This window comes from Heterodontus francisci, chromosome 43 (assembly GCF_036365525.1).
Source record: "Heterodontus francisci isolate sHetFra1 chromosome 43, sHetFra1.hap1, whole genome shotgun sequence".
Classification (NCBI taxonomy): domain Eukaryota; kingdom Metazoa; phylum Chordata; class Chondrichthyes; order Heterodontiformes; family Heterodontidae; genus Heterodontus; species Heterodontus francisci.
Genome location: NC_090413.1, coordinates 7,098,131 through 7,121,986, shown reverse-complemented (window position 1 = coordinate 7,121,986; position 23,856 = coordinate 7,098,131). Strand labels below are relative to the sequence as shown.

At 49.4% G+C, this 23,856-nt stretch overlaps 1 protein-coding gene across 2 annotated transcripts; it reads left to right on the top strand.

The window, feature by feature from the left end:
- Window positions 1-1,525: 1,525 nt before the first annotated feature.
- LOC137355581 (volume-regulated anion channel subunit LRRC8D-like) lies at window positions 1,526-23,327 on the top strand. Of its 2 annotated transcripts, none has more exons than XM_068020847.1 (3): window positions 1,526-1,818; window positions 15,255-15,363; window positions 18,851-23,327. In XM_068020847.1, exon 3 carries the CDS (start codon window positions 18,853-18,855, stop codon window positions 21,361-21,363), a length of 2,511 nt encoding a protein of 836 aa, XP_067876948.1. In that variant the 5' UTR covers window positions 1,526-1,818; window positions 15,255-15,363; window positions 18,851-18,852; the 3' UTR covers window positions 21,364-23,327. The 2 variants fall into 2 exon arrangements, with proteins under 2 accessions (XP_067876948.1, XP_067876947.1); XM_068020846.1 differs by having other exon boundaries at window positions 1,527-1,818; window positions 15,255-15,351.
- The last annotated feature ends 529 nt before the right edge of the window (window positions 23,328-23,856 follow it).

The following is a 23,856-nucleotide window of genomic DNA, read 5'->3' as shown; positions in this document are numbered from 1 at the left end:
GCTTTGTAACGTGCCATGGGCGGCACAGTGGCGCAGTGGTTAGCACCGCAGCCTCACAGCTCCAGCGAGCCGGGTTCAATTCTGGGTACTGCCTGTGTGGAGTTTGCAAGTTCTCCCTGTGTCTGCGTGGCTTTTGGCCGGGTGCTCCGGTTTCCTCCCACAGCCAAAAGACTTGCAGGTTGATAGGTAAATTGGCCATTATAAATTGCCCCTAGTATAGGTAGGTGGTAGGGGAATAGAGGGACAGGTGGGGATGTGGTAGGAATATGGGATTAGTGTAGGATTAGTATAAATGGGTGGTTGATGGTCGGCACAGACTCGGTGGGCCGAAGGGCCTGTTTCAGTGTTGTATCTCTAAATAAAAAAATAAATAAATAAATGTCATATCATATTGTACCATATCATGTTGTATTGTTTATCATATCATGACATGTTTTATGTTATATCGTGTTCTATAATATCACTCCATATCATATTCTGTCTTGTATTATTGTAGTATCGTGTCGTGTGGATCTGATCCTCACCCTCCCCATCTCCCTGTCTCATTTCCTCTTCCTTCCTCTTTGCTCTTCTCTTCTCCCCTCTTCTCCCTCCCTCGTACCTCTCATCTTCCCCCTTCTCTCCACTCCTTCCTCTCCTTCCCCTCCCCTCCTCACCCAACCCCTCTTCTTCCTGTCCCCTTTTCTTCCTATCCTGTCTTCTCTCCCTCACCTCCCTTCTCCCCCCTCCCCTCCCCCCACTCTTATTCCTCTCCCCTCTTCCACATCCTCTCCTTCCTCTACTCTCCCCCTCTACCCTCCCCTCCTCTTCCTCTCTCTTCCCTCCCACCCTCTCCCCTCCCAATCTCCTTTCCCGTCATCCTCTCCCCTCATACTCTCCCCTCACTTCTCCCCCTCTCCTCTTCCCTCACCCTCTTTCCTCATCCACTCTCCTCGCCCCTCACCCTCTTCCCTCACCCATACCCCTCACACTCTCCTCCTCCCCTCACCCTCTTCCCTTCTCTACCCTCTCCCTTCCTCTTCCGTCACCCTCTCCCCTCACCCTCTCCGCTCACCCTTTCCTTTCCTCTCCTCTCCTCTCCCCTCACTGTCTTCTCTCACCCTCTCTCCTCACCCTCTCTCCTCTCCCCTCACCCTCTCTCCTCTCCCCTCACTCTCTCCCCTCACCCTCTCCCCCTCTTGTGTCCTGTCCCTCAGCGATGTTCTGCTATTAGCAGCTACAGATTACATTGAGAATTAACGTCTGTTTTGCTGAGTTTCTGTAGCTCAAGGCCAACTAGAGTCGCCATAGCAACTTGCCACAAAAAGTCAGATCACGTGAGTTTTTAAGAGCACAAAGCAGGAGGAAACCCGACTGACAGCTCAGGGGACTTTAGAGAGAGGGGGAGAGGGAAGGGAGAGGGAGCGGGAGGGAGAGAGAGGGAGGGGGGAGAGGGAGAGGGAGGGATAGGGTGAGGGGGAGCAAGAGGGAGAGGGGAAGAGAGAGAGAGAGGGAGGGAGGGGGAAGAGAGAGGGAGAGGGAGGGAGGGAGAGGGGAAGGGAGAGGGGAAGGGAGAGGGAGAGAAGGGAGGGAGAGGGAGAAAGAGGAAGAAGGAGAGGGAGAAGGAGAAGGAGAGAGGGCAGACAGAGAGAGAGAGAGAGAGATACAAAGAAATACACGAAGGGAAGAAAAAGAAAGGCAGAGACAGACAGGGGGAGAGAGAGAGGGAGTGAGATCAAAGAGTAAACGGAGGCCGGCCCACGACATGTTGTGACCAGCACTGACACGTCGAGCTGCCTCTCACCCGGACTTCCTGCTGCCGACAGCTCTCTTTTCACAGTAAGTACGGCATTTATGTTTCTGACTGAGGAAGTGAACCTCCAGCAACAAACAGACAGCTCTCAAGAGGCTGGATTCTCCACTCCGTCTGTCAATGTTCGACTGCACACTTAGCAAACCCTGTACCCAGAGAGCAAAGTACTGTGGATTCTGCTGTTCACACTCACTCACTCCCTGTCCTTAACACCAGGGAGAGAGAGACTCCCTCACTCCCCGTCCTTAACCCTGGGGAGGGAGAGACCCCCTATCCTCAACCCCAGGGAGAGAGAGACTCCCTTACTCCCTATCCTTAACCCCAGGGGGAGAGAGAGACTCCCTCGCTCCCCGTCCTTTAGCCTGGGGGAGGAAGAGACTCCCTCACTCCCTGTCCTTAACCCTGGGGAGGGAGAGACTCCCTCGCTCCCCGTCCTTTAGCCTGGGGGAGGGAGAGACTCCCTCACTCCCTGTCCTTAGCCCTGGGGAGAGAGAGACTCCCTCACTCCCCGTCCTTTAGCCTGGGGGAGGGAGAGACTCCCTCACTCCCTGTCCTTAACCCTGGGGAGGGAGAGACTCCCTCACTCCCCGTCCTTAACCCTGGGGAGGGAGAGACTCCCTCACTCCCTGTCCTTTAGCTAAGGGGAAGGAGAGACTCCCTCACTCCCCGTCCTTAACCCTGGGGAGGGAGAGACTCTCTCACTCCCTGTTCTTTAGCCTGGGGGAGGGTGAGACTCCCTCACTCCCTGTCCTTAACCCTGGGGGGAGAGAGTGGCTCCCTCACTCCCCGTCCTTAATCCTGGGGGGGGAGACTCCCTCACTCCCTGTGCTTAATCCTGGGGGGAGAGACTGCCTAATTCCACGTTCTTAACCATGGGGGGGGGGAGATTCCCTCATTCCCCCATTCCCCGTTCTTAACCATGGGGCGGTGGGGGGAGACTCCCTCACTCCCCGTCCTTAACCCTGGGGGAGAGACTCCTTCACTACCTGTGCTTTAGCCTGGGGGAGGGAGAGACTCACTCACTCCCCGTCCTTAATCCTGGGGAGGGAGAGACTCCTTCACTCCCTGTCCTTAACCCTGGAGTTGGGGAGACAGTGGTTCCCGAGCTCTCTATGGGTCAGTTTGACATTGCAATCCATTTTACTCAGGCAGCTCACGTATGTCTCATCAATTCTCTGCTCCTGTCACTAATCTGTCGGTGGAGATTTAATCGGAGTGAGTAAACCCAATGTTTGCTCACTCTCCCTGTTCATTTGATGTCTGACCAGCCAATTACAGACTAACAATGGGAATGTCTCCTGGTCCGCCTCCTTCCAACAACACACCGACACCAGTCCTTGTTAAAAAAAACATTCATCCATATTTAATCTGTTTGTTCTCAGCGTGTACCAGTAACTAGGCAACAGACGGCCGGCCCGCTGGTCTAGCAGACTCTCCCCCCACCCCAGGGATGCCTGTTGCCTGGCAACTTAGCTAGGCCCAGACGGGCTTGGCAGCCATATTCCCAGTCAGTCACGGGATCAACTCCATTAGCACCACACAGAGTGAGCTTACATGCAGGCCTTGACCATAAAAGGAAAAATGACCCTGATCTCTTTTGCATATTTAAAATAATTTTTATGAAGAAATTCTGGTGATGAATCAGTGGAGAAACTATCACGGCTGAGAAGGGTAAAGGAGAAGATGATGTAAGGGAAGAGGAGGAGAGGCTGGGGTAGTTCCTCACTCCATGGAGATGTATCGTGAATGAGGCCTGTGACTGCCCTCACCCCCAACCCCTCAGTCCACATACTGCCACAGTCAGACTGCACTTTCCCCCAAACTCGGCTGGAATTCCCTCCCAACTCCGCCCTGCCTCTCCACCTGGCTTTCCTCCTTTAACACACTCCTTAAAACTTACCTCTTTGACCAAGCTTTTGGTCATCTGACCTAATATCTCCTTTTGTGGCTCGGTGTAAAATGTTGTTTCATAACACTCCAATGAAGCACTGTGGGACATTTTACTATGTTAAAGGTTGTTGTTATAAGTGACAGTGATTCTTATTTGTCAACATGTCATGAGTTGAACACTGGTTGTATTTCCATCCAAGAGCTGAAGAATGAAACACATTCAATCCAGTTAAAATACAGGAGAAGGAGTTTTGTTTCTCTGCTGGATGTGATGGATTAGAGTCTTGTGTCTCTGCTGGATGTGGTGGTTAGTCATAGAGTCAAAGAACAAAAAAGAAAAAAGAACAGTACAGAACAGGAACAGGCCATTCGGCCCTCCAAGCCTGCGCCGATCTTGATGCCTGCCGAAACTAACACCTTCTGCACTTCCGGGGTCCGTATCCCTCTATTGCCTTCCTATTCATATATTTGTCAAGATGTCTCTTAAACGTCGCTATCATACCTGCTTCCACCACCTCCCCCGGCAGCAAGTTCCAGGCACTCACCACCCTCTGTGTAAAAAAAAATAGAGAGATACAGCACTGAAACAGGCCCTTCGGCCCACCGAGTCTGTGCCGACCATCAACCACCCATTTATAGTAATCTTACATTAATCCCATATTCCTTACCACATCCCCACCTTCACTCAATTCTCCTACCACCTACCTACACTAGGGGCAATCTACAATGGCCAATTTACCTATCACCTGCAAGTCTTTGGCTGTGGGAGGAAACCCACGCGGTCACAGGGAGAACTTGCAAACTCCACACAGGCAGTACCCAGAATCGAACCAGGGTCGCTGGAGCTGTGAGGCTGCGGTGCTAACCACTGCACCACTCATATCTCTGCTGGATGCGATGGTTTAGAGTCTTGTATCTCTGCTGGATGTGGTGGTTAGTGTTTTGTATCTCTGCTGGATGTGGTGGTTAGTGTTTTGTATCTCTGCTGGATGTGATGGTTTAGAGTCTTGTATCTCTGCTGGATGTGGTGGTTAGTGTTTTGTATCTCTGCTGGATGTGATGGTTTAGAGTCTTGTGTCTCTGCTAGATGTGGTGATTAATGTTTTGTATCTCTGCTGGATGTGATGGTTTAGTGTCTTGTATCTCTGTGGATGTGATGGCTCAGAGTCTTGTATCTCTGCTGGATGTGGTGCTTTAGTGTTTTGTATCTCTGCTGGATGTGCTGGTTTAGAGTCTGTGTCTCTGCTGGATGTGCTGGTTTAGAGTTGTATCTCTGCTGGATGTGCTGGTTTAGAGTCTTGTGTCTCTGCTGGATGTGATGGTTTAGAGTCTGTATCTCTGCTGGATGTGCTGGCTTAGAGTCTTGTGTCTCTGCTGGATGTGCTGGTTTACCGTCTTGTGTCTCTGCTGGATGTGGTGGTTAGTCATAGAGTCATAGAGAGATACAGCACTGAAACAGGCCCTTCGGCCCACCGAGTCTGTGCCGACCATCAACCACCCATTTATACTAATCCTACATTAATCCCATATTCCTACCACATCCCCACCTTCCTTCACTATCTACCTATACTCGGGGCAATTTACAATGGCGAATTTACCTATCACCCGCAAGTCTTTGGCTGTGGGAGGAAACCGGAGCACCCGGCGAAAACCCACGCGGTCACAGGGAGAACTTGCAAACTCCACACAGGCAGTACCCAGAACCAAACCCGGGTCGCTGGAGCTGTGAGGCTGCGGTGCTAACCACTGCGTCACTGTGCCTCTGCTGGATGCGATGGTTTAGAGTCTTGTGTCTCTGCTGGATGTGCTGGTTAGTGTTTTGTGTCTCTGCTGGATGTGCTAGTTTAGAGTCTTGTGTCTCTGCTGGATGTGATAGTGTTTTGTATCTCTGCTGGATGTGATTGCTTAGTCGTGTGTCTCTGCTGGATGTGGTGGTTAGTGTTTTGTATCTCTGCAGGATGTGATGGCTCAGAGTCTTGTGTCTCTGCTGAATGTGGTGCTTTGGTGTTTTGTATCTCTGCTGGATGTGATGGTTTAGACTCTTGTGTCTGCTGGATGTGCTGGTTTAGAGTCTGTACCTCTGGATGTGCTGGTTTAGAGTCTGTAACTCTGCTGGATGTGCTGGTTTAGAGTCTTGTGTCTCTGCTGGATGTGACGGTTTAGTGTTTTGTGTCTCTGCTGGATGTGATAGTTTAGAGTCTGTATCTCTGCTGGATGTGCTGGTTTAGAGTCTTGTGTCTCTGCTGGATGTGCTGGTTTAGAGTCTTGTGTCTCTGCTGGACATGCTGGTTTAGTGTTTTGTGTCTCTGCTGGATGTGATGGTTTCCCGTTCTGTCTCTGCCATTTCTGCTGGATGAGTTGTTTTAGTGTTTTGTATCTCTGCTGGATGTGCTGGTTTAGTGATTTGTATCTCTGCTGGATGTGCTGGTTTAGTGATTTGTATCTCTGCTGGATGTGATGGTTTCCAGTCCTGTCTCTGCCACTTCTGCTGGATGAGTTGGTGTGGAGCTCCTGCCACAACTCCCAAAAGCAGCATCACGGGTAATGGGCCTTGTTGTCAGGAGCCTGCTGCAGCCTGTGGACCTGTCACAGGTGAACCTGGTCACACATAGAAAACATGAGCTTGCATTACAGAGCTCACACAGACTCATTTATTTCCTTAAAGTATTTGCAGCAAACTGCTTGCCCTAATGGACAGGAGCTTTTCTGAAAGCCTCATTACCACTCCCAGCCCAGTTTGGGTGAATGTTCCATGACCTGCCCCTCCCCCACAGCCACACCTCTTTTCTTTACTGAGCATGTGCAAGATTTATTATAAAGCCATGGCACAAACAGGCTGCCTTCCTTTACTCTGAGGAACAGCTTATCATGCAGCCGAGGCCTAACCTATCAGCACAAGTCAGTGGACAAGATAACTGCAGGTATAAAAGGATAGCCAGTGTTTAGGGATGGAGCTGTAAGGGCTGGTGTGATAGGGATGGTTAGTAGGTGAGAAGCAGTGTCTGGGTCTGGCTGTAAGGGATGGAGTCAGTGCTCACTGGCCCCTACATGTGACAGATTGCACTGCCCTAGTCACACAGCGTGGGAAGGGCAGCCATTAGTTAACCTACAAACACAAATGCCTGTTCTTTTATTTCTTGTAAACAGGAATTTAACCCATAGCCCCAAAAATTCATAATCCATCATTGAAAGAGAGACACCATGCCTCCAACGTTTTCAGCTGTAGCTTCCCGAGAGTCTCCAGAACATAATCCAGACTGACACTCCAGTGCAGTACTGAGGGAGTGCTGCACTGTCAGAGTTTCTGTCTTTCGGCTGAAATGTTAAACCAAGGCCCCATCTGTCTTCTTGGGTGCACATAAAAGACCCCATGGCACTATTTTGAAGAAGAGCGGGGGAGTTCTCCCCAGTGTCTTGGCCAATATTTATCCTTCAAACAACAAGCTGGGAACAGATTATTTGATCATGATCACATTTTAGTCTGTGGGATCTTACTGTGTAGTGCTTTGGAATGTCCTGAGGTGGTGAAAGGCGTTCTAGAAATGCTAGTCTGCCTTTGCTTTCTGTGCGTGTGTGTATGTGTCTCCATCTGCTCAGTCTGACACTCACAAAGAGGGTCCAGACCTTCCCCTTACAGTTCAACATCCTGTTAGTGTTTCTGTCCATGGCAAAAAGCTGAGATAAGGTGTAATGTGGGGGAGGGTGTAAGCTGATGAGTTGCTCAGAAGAGGTTGTGACTGAGGACAATGAGATAGGAAAGGATTGCAAGCTGCAAGCCACCAAGTGAGTGACAGTGGTTCAAAACACAGGATCACCAGCCTCTGGGATTCTGCTGGCTCCTGTGAGTAATGGCAATCGCACACTGCTCGGGAAGGGTTGCTCCTTGCAAGGCTCAGGGCTGATGTTGGGTACGGTTTGAGGGGCACTTTAGGCCCTTTAACATGCTGTCTGTCTGCATTTCCCATTTGTTGGACTCTGGGCACTGGTGCCATATCTAAGAAAGGATATATTTGCCTTGTAGGTGGGGCAATGAAGGTTCACTCGATTGGTTCCTGGGATGAGAGCATTGACATAAGGCTGAGTAAATTGGGCCTCTACTCCTTGGAGTTCAGAAGGAGAGATGATCACATTGAAACACAGCAGACTCTGTAGGGGTTTGACAGGGTAGACACTGAAAGGGTGTTTCCCCTCACTGGGGAATCTAGAACACGGGGACACATTCTCAGGATAAGGAGCCAATCGTTTAGGACTGAGATGAGAAATTACTTCACTGAGAGGTTGTGAATCTTTGGAATTCTCTACCCCAGAGGGTTGTGGAAGCTCCATCATTGAATATGATTTAAGGCTGGGATAGACAGATTTTTGGTCTCTTGGGGAATCGCGGGATTCGGGGAGCAGGCGGGAATTGTGGATCAGCCATGATTATACTGAATGGCGGAGCAGCCTCATAGAAACATAGAAAATAGGAGCAGGAGTAGGCCATTTGGCCCTTCGAGCCTGCTCCGCCATTCATTATGATCATGGCTGATCATCCAACTCAGTAACCTGTTCCCGCTTTCGCCCCATATCCTTTGATCCCTGCAGACCCAAGAGCTATATCTAACTCCTTCTTGAAAACATGCGATGTTTTGGCCTCAACTGCTTTCTGTGGTAGCGAATTCCACAGGCTCACCACTCTCTGGGTGAAGAAATTTCTCCTCATCTCAGTCCTGAAAGGTTTACCCCTTATCTTTAGACTATGACCCCTGGTTCTGGACTCCCCCACCATCGGGAACATGCTTCCTGCATCGACCCTGTCGAGTCCTGTTAGAATTTTATAGTTTTCTTTGAGATCCTCCCTCACTCTTCCGAACTCCAGCGAATATAATCCTAACCGACTCAATCTCTCCTCAAACGTCAGTCCCGCCATCCCAGGAATCAATCTGGTAAACCTTCGCTGCACTCCCTCTATAGCAAGAGCATCCTCCTCAGATAAGGAGACCAAAACTGCACACAATATTCCAGGTGTAGCCTCACCAAGGCCCTGTATAATTGCAGCAAGACATCCCTGCTCCTGTACTCTAATCCTCTCGCTATGAAGGCCAACATACCATTTGCCTTTTTTACTGCCTGTTGGACCTTCATGCACCATCAGCAACTGGTGTACGAGAACACCCAGGTCTCGCTGCATATTCCCCTCTCTCAGTTTATAGCCGTTCAGATAATAATCTGCCTTCCTGTTTTTGCCACCAAAATTGATAACCTCACATTTATCCACATTATACTGTATCTGCCATGCATTAGCCCACTCACAAGCATTAGCATCCTCCTCACAACTCACCCTCCCACCCAGTTTTGTGTCATCTGCAAATTTGGAGATATTACATTTAGTTCCCTCATCTAAATCATGAATGTACATTGTGAATAGCTGGGGTCCTAGTAGCGATCCCTGCGGTACCCCATGAGTCACTGCCTGCTATTTGGAAAAAGACCCATTTATTCCTATTCTTTGTTTCCTGTCTGCCAACCAATTTTCTATCCATCGCAATACACTACCCCCAATCCCATGTGCTCTAATTTTACACTCTAAACTCTTATGTGGGACTTTGTCAAAAGCCTTCTGAAAGTCCAAATAAACCACATCCACTGGCTCCCCTTCATCAACTCTACTGGTTACATCCTCGAAGAATTCTAGTAATTTTGTCAAGATTTGTAAATCCATGCTGACTCTGCCCGATTCTACCACTGTTCTCTAAGTGCTCTGCTATAAAATCTTTTATAATGGACTCGAGAATTTTCCCCACTACCGATGTCAGGCTGACTGGTCTATAATTCCATGCTTTCTCTCTACCTCCCTTTTTAAATAGTGGGGTTACATTAGCTACCCTCCAATCTGTAGGAACTGTTCCAGAGCCTATAGAATCTTGGAAGATGACCACCAATGCATCCACGATTTCCAGGGCCACTTCCTTAAGTACTCTGGGATTAACAGGCCCTGGGGATTTATCGGCCTTCAATCCGATCAATTTCCCCAACACCATTTCTCCACTAATACTGATTTCCTTCAGTTCCTCTCTCTCACTAAGCCCTGTGTTCCCCGATATTTCTGGTATGATATTCGAGGGGCTGAATGGTCTACTCCTGCTCCTGTTTATTATGTTCTTCTATCACTTGGGGTGACTATGGAGAAAGGGGCAAAAGTGAATAATTTCACACAATGTAACTGGAGCAGTGAGTTACTAAGATGCTGCTTTAACATCTCACACTGAAGAGTGCCTGCAGAGTCTCATCGACAGGTTTGCGGCTGCCTGCAATGAATTTGGCCTAACCATCAGCCTCAAGAAAACAAACATCATGGGACAGGACGTCAGAAATGCTCCATCCATCAATATTGGCGACCACACTCTGGAAGTGGCTCAAGAGTTCACCTACCTAGGCTCAACTATCACCAGTAACCTGTCTCTCAATGCAGAAATCAACAATTGCATGGGAAAGGCTTCCCCTGCTATATCCAGACTGGCCAAGAGAGTGTGTGAAAATGGCGCACTGATATGGAACACAAAAGTCCGAGTGTATCAAACCTGTGTCCTCAGTACCTTGCTCTATGGCAGCGAGGCCTGGACAACGTCTGTCAGCCAAGGGCGACGTCTCAATTCATTCCACCTTCGCTGCCTCCAGAGAGTACTTGGCATCAGGTGGCAGGACCGTATCTCCAACACAGAAGTCCCCGAGGCGGCCAACATCCCCAGCTTATACACACTACTGAGTCAGCGGCGCTTGAGATGGCTTGGCCATGTGAGCCACATGGAAGATGGCAGGATCCCCAAAGACACATTGTGCAGCGAGCTCGCCACTGGTATCAGACCCAACGGCCGTCCATGTCTCCGCTTTAAAGACGTCTGCAAAAGCGACATGAAGTCCTGTGACATTGATCACAAGTCGTGGGAGTCAGTTGCCAGAGTTCGCCAGAGCTGGCGGGCAGCCATAAAGGTGGGGCTAAAGTGTGACGAGTCGAAGAGACTTAGCAGTTGGCAGGAAAAAAGACAGAGGCGCAAGGGGAGAGCCAACTGTGTAACAGCCCTGACAAACACATTTTTCTGCAGCACCTGTGGAAGAGTCTGTCACTCTAGAATTGGCCTTTATAGCCACTCCAGGCGCTGCTCCACACACCACTGACCACCTCCAGGCGCTTACCCATTGTCTCTTGAGACAAGGAGGCCAAAGATTGAATCCCAGAGTACCACACTGTCAGAGGAACATTGGATCTGCATATTAACTGCATTTATCCTGTACTCATCACTAGCCTCAAGAGCTTTTTGGGAGACATCGTTCCGGATTTCCGCTCTCCTTTATGAAGAAGCACTTCCTAGCATCACCCCTGAATGGCTGAGCTCTAACTTTGATTGTGCCCCCTTGTTCTGGACTCTCCCGCCATAGGAAACCGTTTCTCTCTATCTATCAAATCCTTTTATCATTTTGAACACCTCAGTCAGATTCCTGCTCAATATTCTAAGCTCAGGGGAATACAAGCCATACACCTTTCAGAAGATGTCACATCCTGCTATGGCCTTTATATGTCTGATTAATACAGCCACCTTCAATTTTATAGCCACCTAAGCAGCATAAAATTGTCACACCCCTCTTACGTCCCTGTGAAATTAATAGATGAATAACCGAGAAGATGGTATTCCTTGTGACCTTCCAGGGTCTTGTTACAGGATCTGTCCATATCCAGGGGAAAGATAAACCATTCATGAGATCAATTCCGATTGAAATGTTGCTGGACACAATGAAATTAATATAATGCAAAATCGATAATAGTCCAATTTGATTAAAACGTTGCTGACATTTATGTACTCTATTCCTCTATTCATTTGATGACGCCTTGATTTTAAAATTCTCATTCTCATTTTCAAATCCTCTCCATAGCCTCGCCCCTCCCTCTGTGTAACCTGCAGCAGCCCTTTAATCCACCGAGATAGAAACATGGAAAATAGGAGCAGGACGAGGCCATTCGGCCCTTCGAGCCTGCTCCGCCATTCATTATGATCATGGCTGATCATCCAACTCAGTAACCTGTTCTCACTTTCTCCCCATATCCCTTTATCCCTTTAGACCCAAGAGCTATATCTAACTCCTTCTTGAAAACATGCAATGTTTTGGCCTCAACTGCTTTCTGTGGTAGCGAATTCCACAGGCTCACCACTCTCTGGGTGAAGAAATTTCTCCTCATCCCTGTCCTGAAAGGTTTACACCTTATCCTTAGGCTATGACCCCTGGTTCTGGACTCCCCCACCATCGGGAAATTCCTTCCTGCATCTACCCTGTCAAGTCTTATAGGTTTCTATGAGATTCCCCTCTCACTCTTCTGAACTCCAGCGAATATAGTCCTAACTGACTCAATCTCTCCTCATACATCAGTCCTGCCATCCCAGGAATCAGTCTGGTAAACCTTCGCTGCACTCCCTCTATAGCAAGAACATCCTTCCTCAGGTAAGGAGACCAAAACTGCACACAATATTCCAGGTGTGGCCTCACCAAGGCCCTGTATAATTGCAGCAAGACATCCCTGCTCCTGTACTCGAATCCGCTCGCTATGAAGGCCAACATACCATTTGCCTTTTTTTACAGCCTGTTGCACCTGCATGCTTACCTTCAGTGACTGGTGTACGAGAACACCCAGGTCTCGCTGCATATTCCCCTCTCTCAGTTTATAGCCGTGCAGATAATAATCTGCCTTCCTGTTTTTGCTACCAAAGTGGATAACCTCACATTTATCCACATTATACTGCATCTGCCATGCATTAGCCCACTCACTCAACTTGTCCAAATCACCCTGAAACCTCTCTGCATCCTCCTCACAACTCACCCTGCCACCCAGTTTTGTGTCATCTGTAAATTTGGAGATATTACATTTAGTTCCCTCACCTAAATCATTAATAAATATTGTGAATAGCTGGGGTCTAGCACCGATCCCTGCAGTACCCCACTAGTCACTGCCTGCCATTCGGAAAAAGACCCGTTTATTCCTACTCTTTGTTTCCTGTCTGCTAACCAATTCTCTCTCCATCGCAATACAGGTATAAGTGCTCAAATTCTGGCCTCTTGGACATCCCCAGTTTTAATCGCTCTATCATTGGTAGCTGTGTCTTCAGTTGCCTGGGCCCCAAGCTCTGCAATTCCCTTCCCAAACCTCTCTGCCTTATTACCTAACTCCTCTCCTTTAAGACACTGCTTAAAACCTCATGGACAAAGTTTTTGGTCATCTGACATAGTATCTGCTTTGTGGCTCAGTGCCAAATTTTATTTGATAATGTTCCTGTGAAGCACCTTGGCATGTTTTACTACCTTAATGGCGCTATATAAATTCAAGTTGGTTGTTGTTGTAAAAACCCATCTGGTTCACTAATGTCCTTTAGGGAAGGAAATCTGCCGTCCTCGCGCAGTCTGGTTCGTATGTGACTCCAGTCCCATACCAATCTGGGTAACTCTTAACTGCCCTCTGAAACAGCCTGCCAGCTTCTCGAGGGCAATTTGGGATGGGCAATAAATGTGGGCCTTGCCGGTGACGCCCACATACAATGAATGAATTTTAAAAAACCTTCTTAAATAATGGAGTGAGATTGGCAGATTTACAATCTAAGAAGACAAGTCCTGAGTTGAGAGTGTTTTGGAAACTGGTGACGAACCTAACAATTTCCTCACTTAATTCTTTTAATACTCTAAGGTGGAGCTATTGGGTTTCTAGAGTTTATCTATCTTTAACCTCATTAGTTTCTACATCACCATTTTAAAATTTGTATCAAATCAAGTTCTTCCCGTTGATTCATTTTTATTTTTCTCATATTTCTGGTACTTTATTCTCATTCTTTATTGTGAAGACTGATAACAGAATAGCCACTTGGCAAGTGTGGCGTTTCCTAATTTTCAATTCGAATATCACCTGCATCTGTCTTGAAGGGCCCACATTTCCTGTAGCCACACTCTTTCTTTTAATATATTGGGAAAAAGCTACAGTGTTGGCCTTGATGTCCCTCACAAGTTTTTTCTCGTATCCTTACGGCTTTCCTTATATTCCTTTTCTGTTCTTCACATCTCTCCCAGTCCGTGGTTCCCCTCTGCTCTTTATATTTGTACAGGCCCTTTCCTTGAGTTTTATCTTGTGTCTCAACTCTCCTGTTTGTCAGGCTTGTTAAATTACACACATTGAGCCAAATACTGTTCATCTGTAGTTTTATCCATTAACAGTTCGGCCCTGTCTACTTGTGGCCAATTTCTATCTCCTCCTTCCGAATTCAAACTCATCTGTATTTAAAACCTTGGTTTGTGACTCCTCCTTCTCCCCCTCAAACCTCGTATTGAATTCAATCATTGGTTCAATGTTCACGAGGTGTTGACTTCCTGATGGGACCTGGCTTCTTTCTGTCGCTGAGGCCTGTTATATATTCAGTGTGAATCGATCTCTTTACTGAAATGAACTTTAAACTGTCCATCCCTCTAATTACGCATCCATGTAATGCCACAGTGCTGTCAGCTGGCTCAGTGCTCAGTAGAATTGAGCTGTACCTGCCAATAGACACCAGCAGTTTAATCTCACGTCATGAAAATTTGTCAGCAGGGACAGTGTAGACTGAGCATTTGTGCAGTTATCGGTCACCTTGAATTCCTGCAGAATTAATGCAGTTCTGGGCACCACACCTCAGTATAGGGTTATATTGGCCTTGGAGGGGGTGTAGTGCAAATTCTCCACAATGATAGCAGTGTTAAAAGGTTAATTTCTGAGGAAAGATTGCATTGAAACTATATCCTGTGGTGGAGGAGACCAGAACAAGGGGACAGAATCTCAAAATAAAAGCTCAGCTGTTCAGGAAGCACCCCACACAAATGATAGTGAAATCCAGGAGTCTCTCCCCACAAAACGACTTTGAAGGCTGGGGGGTTGGGGGGAGAAGTGCAATTAAAATTTTCAAGACTGAGCTGGGTAGATTTTTACAAAAACAAAATACTGCCGATGCTGGGAATCTGAAATAAAACAGAAAGTGCTGGAAATACTCAGCAGGTCTGGTAACATCTGCAGAGAGAGAAACAGAGCTAACGTTTCAGGTCAGTGACCTTTCATCAGAACTGGCCATTAACTCTGGCCCTTTCTTCCCCAGAATAATCATAGACCCAAAATGTTAACTCTGCTTCTCCCTCCATTGATAAATTTATGTTGGGTGAGCATAGCAAGGGTTACAGAACAAAGGCGGGTCGATGGAACTGAAATACGGATTGTAATCTAATTGAAAGTCGGAACAGGCTTGAGGGGCTGAATGGCCTCCTATTGCTGTGTTCCATTGGACCAGGACCCAGGTTCTGATCTCGGCTAAAAGACTGGGAACTTCCAGGACGTTTCTCTGAAGGAATGATTTGGCCGAACACTACACAGAGTTCAATACTGTCCTCCAAGCTGCCCCTGGTTCCCTGTCATGGCCATGGTGACTCCTTGTGTGGGGAGTGAGACTGGACAGTGAGTGTTGACAGGCTATTTGACTGCAGAGCCATCCCAGGCAAGCTCGAAACAGGGTATTAACTCTCGCCCTTCCTTCCCCAGATCTCTGTGTGGGCACTGGAGAGGGAGCAGGACCAGGATGCTGGGCTGGATTTACAGCACTAATTGAAGATTTAACCTGGGATCTTCCATCAGCTTGGTACGCTGGCAGGTAGTTCAGTCTGACTGTTGTGTGGGTAACCGTTGTGGAATCTGCTGCAGTTTCTAGACCAATGCTTGAGATTATTGGATCGACCTGGAATAAAATTAAAATCCGGGAATATGACTAATTCTGAAACTAGTTGCTGAAGTAAATGCTTCTGGCCTTTACCCAGGTGTAATACTTAGTCATAGAGTCATTGCAGCACAGAAGGAGGCCATTTGACCCACCAAGCCCATGCTGTCTCTCTGTAGAACAATCCAGTCGGTCCCATTCCCGTGTTCTATTCCCGTAACCTGCAAGTTCATTTCCCTCAAGCGCCCATTTAATTTCCTTTTGAAATCTTTGATTTTCTCCACTTCCACCACCCTTGTGGGCAGCGAGTTCCAGGTCATTACCACTCACTGCGTAAAATAATTCTTCCTCACATTCCCCCTGCATCTCTTGTCCAAAACCTTCAATCTGTGTCCCCTAGTCCTGGTACCATCAGCTAATGAGAACAGCTTTTCTTTGTCTACATTATCCAAACCTGTCATAATTGCTACACCTCTATCAAATCTCCCTCAATCTCCTTTGCTCCAAGAACAAACCCAGCTTCTCCAACCTAAACTTGTAACTAAAATCCCCCATCTCTGGAACCATTCTGGTAAATCTCCTCTGCACCCTCTCAAGGATCCTCCATCTTCCTTAAAAAGTGTGGTGACCAGAACTGGATGCAATACTCTAGTTGGGGCCTAACCAGAGCTTTATAAAGGTTCAGCATAACTTCCCTGCTTTTGTACTCAATGGCCTCTGTATGTGAAGCCCAAGATCCCATATGCTTTACTGACCACTCTCTCAATATGTCCTGTCACCTTCAAAGGTCGAAGCACATGCACCCCAGGTCCTGCACACTTTTTAGAACTGTGCCATTAAGTCGATATTGCCTCTCGCTATCACTTCTGGCAAAATACATCACCTCACTCCCCTGTATTAAATTCCATCTGCCACATGTCTGCCGATTCTGCCAGCCTATCTATGGCCAGCTGCAGTCGATTGGTATCATCCTCACTCTTTGCCTCACCTCCAAGCTTGGTATGATTGGCAAGTTTTGAGGTTTTACCCATATTACAATATTCAAGTCATTTATATATGTATCAAGAAAAGCAGTGTTCCTAAACACCGCTGTCTACCATCTTCCAGTATGAAAAACAACCATTTATCATGACTCGCTGTTTTCTGTTCTGAAGCCGTGTTTTGATCCACGCTGACACTGAGCCTCCTATTTCACGAACCTCAGTTTGGTTAACCAGCCTTTTATGTGGTACTTTGTCAAAGACTTTCTGAGAAAATGGGCACCAAACAAATTTTCGGTTATTTTGAGGCAGGCTTAATATTATACATTAGAATGATTCAAAGAACCTGTCACCCTGGGAACAGTAATGAATCAAAACTTTGGACTATATTGGAGGTGCCTGAAGTATGTCAGGCCCCGCACCACATACACTACTGCAAAGAACCGTGGTTAATGCCAGTACAAGAGGCAAGGGCCCAGTCCCTCGGGGCACCGGGAGGAGGGCCCAGTCCCTCGGGGCACCGGGAGGAGGGCCCAGTCCCTCGGGGCATCGGGGGCAGGGCCCAGTCCCTCGGGGCACCGGGGGGAGGGCCCAGTCCCTCGGGGCACCGGGGGGAGGGCCCAGTCCATCGGAGCTCCGGGGGGAGGGCCCAGTCCCTCGGGGTACCAGGGGGAGGGTCCAGTCCCTTGGGGCACAGGGGGGAGGGCCCAGTCCTTCGGGGCACCGGGGGGAGTGGCCAGTCCCTCGGGGCACCGGGGGCAGGGCCCTGTATCGCGGGGCACCGGGGGCAGGGCCCTGTATCTCGGGGCACCGGGGGGAGGGTCCAGTCCCTCGGGGTACCGGGGGGAGTGCCCAGTCCCTCGGGGCACCGGGGGCAGGGCCCTGTATCTCGGGGCACCGGGGGGAGGGCCCAGTCCATCGGAGCTCCGGGGGGAGGGCCCAGTCCCTCGGGGTACCAGGGAGAGGGTCCAGTCCCTTGGGGCACAGGGGGGAGGGCCCAGTCCTTCGGGGCACCGGGGGGAGTGGCCAGTCCCTCGGGGCACCGGGGGCAGGGCCCTGTATCGCGGGGCACCGGGGGCAGGGCCCTGTATCTCGGGGCACCGGGGGGAGGGTCCAGTCCCTCGGGGTACCGGGGGGAGTGCCCAGTCCCTCGGGGCACCGGGGGCAGGGCCCTGTATCTCGGGGCACCGGGGGGAGGGCCCAGTCCATCGGAGCTCCGGGGGGAGGGCCCAGTCCCTCGGGGTACCAGGGAGAGGGTCCAGTCCCTTGGGGCACAGGGGGGAGGGCCCAGTCCTTCGGGGCACCGGGGGGAGTGGCCAGTCCCTCGGGGCACCGGGGGCAGGGCCCTGTATCGCGGGGCACCGGGGGCAGGGCCCTGTATCTCGGGGCACCGGGGGGAGGGTCCAGTCCCTCGGGGTACCGGGGGGAGTGCCCAGTCCCTCGGGGCACCGGGGGCAGGGCCCTGTATCTCGGGGCACCGGGGGGAGGGCCCAGTCCCTCGGGGCACCGGGGGGAGGGCCCAGTCCATCGGAGCTCCGAGGGGAGGGCCCAGTCCTTCGGGGTACCAGGGGGAGGGTCCAGTCCCTTGGGGCACAGGGGGGAGGGCCCAGTCCTTCGGGGCACCGGGGGGAGTGGCCAGTCCCTCGGGGCACCGGGGGCAGGGCCCTGTATCGCGGGGCAACGGGGGCAGGGCCCTGTATCTCGGGGCACCGGGGGGAGGGTCCAGTCCCTTGGGGCACCGGGGGGAGGGCCCTGTCCCTCGGGGCTCCGGGGTGAGGGCCCAGTCCCTCGGGGCACCGGGGGGAGGGCCCTGTCCCTCGGGGCACCGGGGGGCGGGCCCAGTCCCTCAGGGCACCGGGGGGGGGCGGGCCCAGTCTCTCGGGGCACTGGGGGGAGGGCCCAGTCCCTCGGGGCTCCGGGGGGAGGGCCCAGTCCCTCGGGGCACCAGGGGGAGGGCCCAGTCCCTTGGGGCTCCGGTGGGAGGGCCCAGTCCCTCGGGGCACCGGGGGGAGGGCCCAGACCCTCGGGGCACCAGGGGGAGGGCAATACTCTAGGAGAAGAGCGCATTTCCTCAGGATGATGCTTCAGGGGAAGGGACCAAATCTACAGGGCATGAGGGAGGAGGAGGAGGAAGGGGGGCAGTCCTACTGGGCCCAGAGAAAGGAGGCCCATTCTAATGCTGTTCCTCCCGCTTGTGAAGGATGGAGTTGGGAGGGGAGCATCTAATGGTGAGTGGCCCCCTGGGGAGGGGAGGGTCTAATGGTGAGTGGCCCCGGAGGGGCGGTCTAATGGTGAGTGGCCCCTGAGGGGGGGTCTAATGGCGAGTCTCCCCCCTAGGGGAGGGGGGGGGGGTCACATGGTGAATCTGCCCCGGGGGGGGGGAGGGGGTGGTGGCGGGGGCGAAGAGTTTTCTTGCTGCTAACCATTCCTGCTCTTTGTTGTAGATATGATCACTCTGACGGAGCTCGCTACTCTCTTAGATAATCAGCCCACTCATCGCCTTCTCAAACCCTGGTGGGATGTTTTAATGGACTATTTGGTGGTCATTATGCTGATGGTGTCTCTCCTGTCAGCGACCCTGCTCATTTCTAAAGATAAGGTTGTATGTTTACCTTGCGACCATGTGCAGGGGCTGAACCTCTCAGCCAGGGGCTGCAAACCTGCAACGGTGGCCCGGTCTCAAAATGTGGACTCGCCTGCTGAAAGCCCTCAGAACATCGAGCAAGGCAGCCGCACGTCTGCGGGAACACAGGGAAAACCCTCGGGATCAATGCAAACCAAATTGCCATCTCCAGCCAGACAACCAAAAGTAGGAAGTTACAAAACAAATTTGGACTTCCAGCAGTACGTCTACATCAGCCAAGTGTGTTACCAGAAGGCCCTGCCCTGGTATTCCAAGTACTTCCCTTATATAGCCCTTGTCCACACTATTATCCTACTGGCCAGTGGCAACTTCTGGTTCAAATTCCCAAAGACCTCCTCCAAAGTGGAGCACTTTGTCTCCATTCTGGGCAAGTGTTTTGAGTCTCCCTGGACCACGAAGGCAGTGTCTGAGACTGCCAACGAAGACTCCGAAAACAGCCAAAACCGGACTAAAATGTTCAAGTCGGTGACACTGGAGCCCAGTGAGAACTCTGACACCAGCTCCTCGCTGACCTCCTGCCCTGAAGTGACCTTCGAACCTCCCGTCACCGGCTCGCCTTCGATGAACATCCTGGATAAACAGGACGGCGAGCAGGCCAAGGCGCTCTTCGAAAAGGTGCGCAAGTTTCGGGCCCATACAGAGGACGGGGACCTGATCTACAAGTTCTATGTTGGTCAGACGGTGGTGAAAGCTTTAAAATTCCTGATCATTCTTTGCTACACCTTCACGTTTGTCAACTCAATCACGTTTGAACACATCTGCACGCCCAAGATTAAGAATGTCACTGGCTACTCTGTGTTCTTCTGTACTCACAGTATGGCCTACATGCTGAGGAAGCTGCTTATCAGCTACATCATTCTGATAGCCCTCTACGGACTGGTGTGTTTCTACACCCTGTTCTGGCTGTTCCGAGGCTCTTTGAAAGAATACTCCTTTGAGAAGGTGCGCGAGGAGAGTAACTTCAGTGACATTCCCGATGTGAAGAATGACTTTGCCTTCCTGCTGCACATGGTCGATCAGTATGATCAGCTCTACTCTAAGAGATTCGCTATCTTCCTGTCAGAAGGCTGTGAAAGCAAACTGCTGGAGATGAATCTCAACCATGAATGGACTTATGAGAAGCTTCGGCAGCATGTGTCCAAAAACATCCAGGGCAAGCTGGAGCTGCAGCTCTTCATGTTGTCTGGGATTCCGAAAGCCGTCTTCGACATGAGTGACCTGGAGGTGCTGAAGCTGGAACTCATTCCTGATGTCAGGCTGCCAGCTAAGATCTCCCAGATGGTGTCTCTGAGAGAACTCTACCTTTACCACTGCCCTGCAAAAGTTGATCAAATTGCCTTCAACTTCCTCAGAGACCATCTTCATATCTTGCACATCAAGTTCACTGATATTGGTGAGATCCCACTGTGGGTGTACTCGCTGAAAAACCTGGTGGAGCTGCATCTTTCTGGCAACCTGAACTCTGAAACCAACAAGGCCATTGGACTGGAGTCCTTAAAGGAACTGAGGCATCTCAAAATTCTCATCATAAAGAGCAATCTCTCCAAAATCCCTTCAAATGTTATGGAGCTTGCTACTCACTTGTCTAAGTTGGTCATTCAGAACGATGGAACAAAGTTACTGGTTCTTAACAACTTAAAGAAGCTGGCCAACCTGTCTGAGCTTGAGCTGCAGAACTGTGAGCTGGAGAGGATCCCACATGCAATATTCAGCCTTGCCAGCCTTCAGAAGCTGGACTTGAAATCCAATAACATTCAAACCATCGAGGAGATCATCAGCTTCCAGCACCTTAAGAGGCTATCCTGTCTCAAACTTTGGCACAACTCCATTGTTTCAATCCCAACCACCATCAGTCTCATCAAAAACCTCGAGCAGCTTTTCCTATCTAACAACAAACTGGAGTCCTTACCCAGTGCTCTCTTCACCCTGAGAAAACTAAGGCACCTGGATCTCAGCCACAACCTGCTCATTGCTGTCTCACCAGATATTCACCTACTCCAGAACCTGCAGCACTTCTCCATCACCAAGAACAAAGTGGAGACCCTGTCTGTCCAGCTCTTCCAGTGCCTCAAATTGAAGACTTTACATCTGGGGCAAAACTGCATCACTTGCATACCACCTGAAATTGGGCAGTTGACACAACTTGCATATCTGGAGCTGAAAGGAAATCACTTGGAGAGGATTCCACCTGAGATCGGCTGTTGTGTGTTACTTAAGAAAAACAATCTCATTGTTGAAGATCTTCTGTTTGATCGTCTCCCCACTGAGGTCAAAGATAACCTCACGGAACAAGACTTTATTTCTATTGTTTAATTTGCCTCTCCAGAGTTGTACGTCGAGTGTCTCTCATTGGGAAGGTACCTGTATAAAGTGATAGAGTAGAGTCTCTCTCTATTGTTGGATCAGATATCTCTCCTTGCAGCCAATGTTGCTTCCAGCAAATCAAGGTTAGACCCTGAGTGCTGTTACACTTGGAGGGTTTTATATCCCCGAAAGTTCACTCAAGTGGATTTATACTGGAATAAAACTTCACTAGTCTTATAAATGAACTGGTGACAAGAACCAGCACTAACAGAGATGTTACTTTAGAGGCATAATTCTAGGAGTTGGTGTACTTGTGCAGCAAACAGTACTCACTGTGCAGTCTGGATTAATGTGCACCATTAGTACAAGGTCAGAAAGCCTATGCTGTGTGTTTGACCCTAGACAGCCCGTTCAGGAGGCGAGTAGGGGGAAATCCACCTACATCAGCTTAAAGTGTGCCCACGCGCACACTCTCCCACGCGCACACTCTCACATGTTCATAGTCATAGAGACTCATTACGATATAGAAAGGAGGACATTCAGCCCCGTGAGTCCATGCTGGGTTTCTGTAGAGCAATCCAGTTAGTTCCATTCCCTGCAGATTTATTTCCCTCAAGTTCCGATCCCATTTTCTTTTGAAATCATTCATTTTCTCCACTTGCACCACCCTCATAAGCAGCGAGTTCCTCCACTCGCTGGATAAAAAGTTGTTCCTCACATCTCCCCTGTATCTCTTGCCCAAAACCTGAAATCTGTCTCCCCTAGTCCTTGTAGCATCAGCGAATGGGAACGGCTTTTCTTTGTGTTATCTAAACCTGTAATATTCTTGTGCACTTTTATCAAATCTCCCTTCAATCTTCATTGACTCACTCACACGTGTGGACACATTCACAAACACACACACTGCCACACTGTTGATTATCTCCTACTGTCTCAGCACCAACTCTATAACTTCCTGCTTTGTTATTGATTGCATTTACACACTCCCTCATTCTCTCTCACCCTACTCCCACCACCACCCCCCTGCCACTCTCTAACTCTTCATAGGCTGTGGCTTCAACTTATAGAAACACCATATCAAACTTAAAAGCATAAAACCAGAAGTTCTTGGCAAGACCGTGCCTGTGTGGAGAAAATGGACAAGTTAACATTTGGGGTTTAATCCTTTTCGCCAAACTGGAAGGTATTAGTGACGTATAAAAAGAAACAGAACAAGTGTAAAGAAAATAGCACACAGTGTGAACTTTGTCATGTTTCAATTTGCGATTGATTTTCTGTTCTGCATGCAGTCCCGTTGAGGTCAGTGTGTGGGGCGGGGGGCTGTGTGTCACTGCAGGGGAACGTGAATGGTGTCAGTTAAGGCAATAGGTCAGAGGTCGGGTTGCACCTTCTTGGCTGTCCTGATTATTGGTTTATAAAGGCCGTTGTCACTGTTAGACAAGAACTGTGTCAGAAAGACAGCTTCAATTATTAAATTGGACTGGTAATTGGGATGAGCAGAAGGTGAGTACAGATAAATATTTGAATGATATGGCTGAGATTAGTAACCCAGCTCTGTGAGTGGATTTGCTAAATTCTCAATGTTAATGGTGATTAAACTAATCAAGCAAAAAAATTATCAATAGGGCAAAACGAAGATGTAACAGAGTGACCCAGGACAGGAGAAGTTACTCTATTGACTCTCTTTAATGGGGACCCCTGGATAAAGAGTGAAGATGATCACCTATGATGAGATCGATGAATTTGCACTTCAATGTGAAATGTAATCCACACACCTTGTTGTGATTTTCAGTCTTCTGTGAGCAACTCGGCCACAATCAACGACACAAAGAATAATCTCGGCAATTCCGATAAAGGGTCAAGAAGCTGATAACTAGCTCGGAAACGGGGCATTTGACGAGTGGACTTCAAATGTCACGCTGGTGTCAGGCACTGTGATTTTATCTAGAAATAAATCTGAAAGTAGAAACTTGGCTTAATGCTCAATGCTCTCGACAGATAATTTAAAATTACTTCCTGATATCAAAACACAGTCATGAGTGTCTATACAGGGTCAGGGTCGAAGGTCAGTGAGTCTTTCTAGAGGATCAGTGAGTATTTCTACAGGATCAGGGTTGAGGGTCAGTGAGTGTTTATACAGGGTCAGAGGGTCAGTGGGAGTTTATCCAGGGTCAGAGGTCAGCAAGTGTTTATACAGGGTCAGGGTTGAAGGGTTAGTGAGTGCTTATACAGGGTCAGAGGTCAGTGAGGGTCGGAGGTTTGGTGAGTGTTTATAAAAGGTCATGATTAGAGGGTCAGTGAGTGTTTATACACGATCAGGGCTGGAGGGTCAGTGGCTGTTTCTACAGGGTCAGTTATTGTTTATACAGGGTCAGAGGTTAGTGAGTGTTTACACAGGGTCAGGGTTGAAGGGTCAGTGAGTGTTTTTACAGGGTCAGGTTTGGAGGGTCAGTGAGTGTTTATACAGGGTGAAGGTCGGAGGGTCAGTGAGTGTTTATACAG

Bases quoted from the DNA above. Each gene is read 5' to 3' on its own strand.
- LOC137355581 (XM_068020847.1), top strand. From the start codon at position 18,853: ATGATCACTCTGACGGAGCTCGCTACTCTCTTAGATAATCAGCCCACT.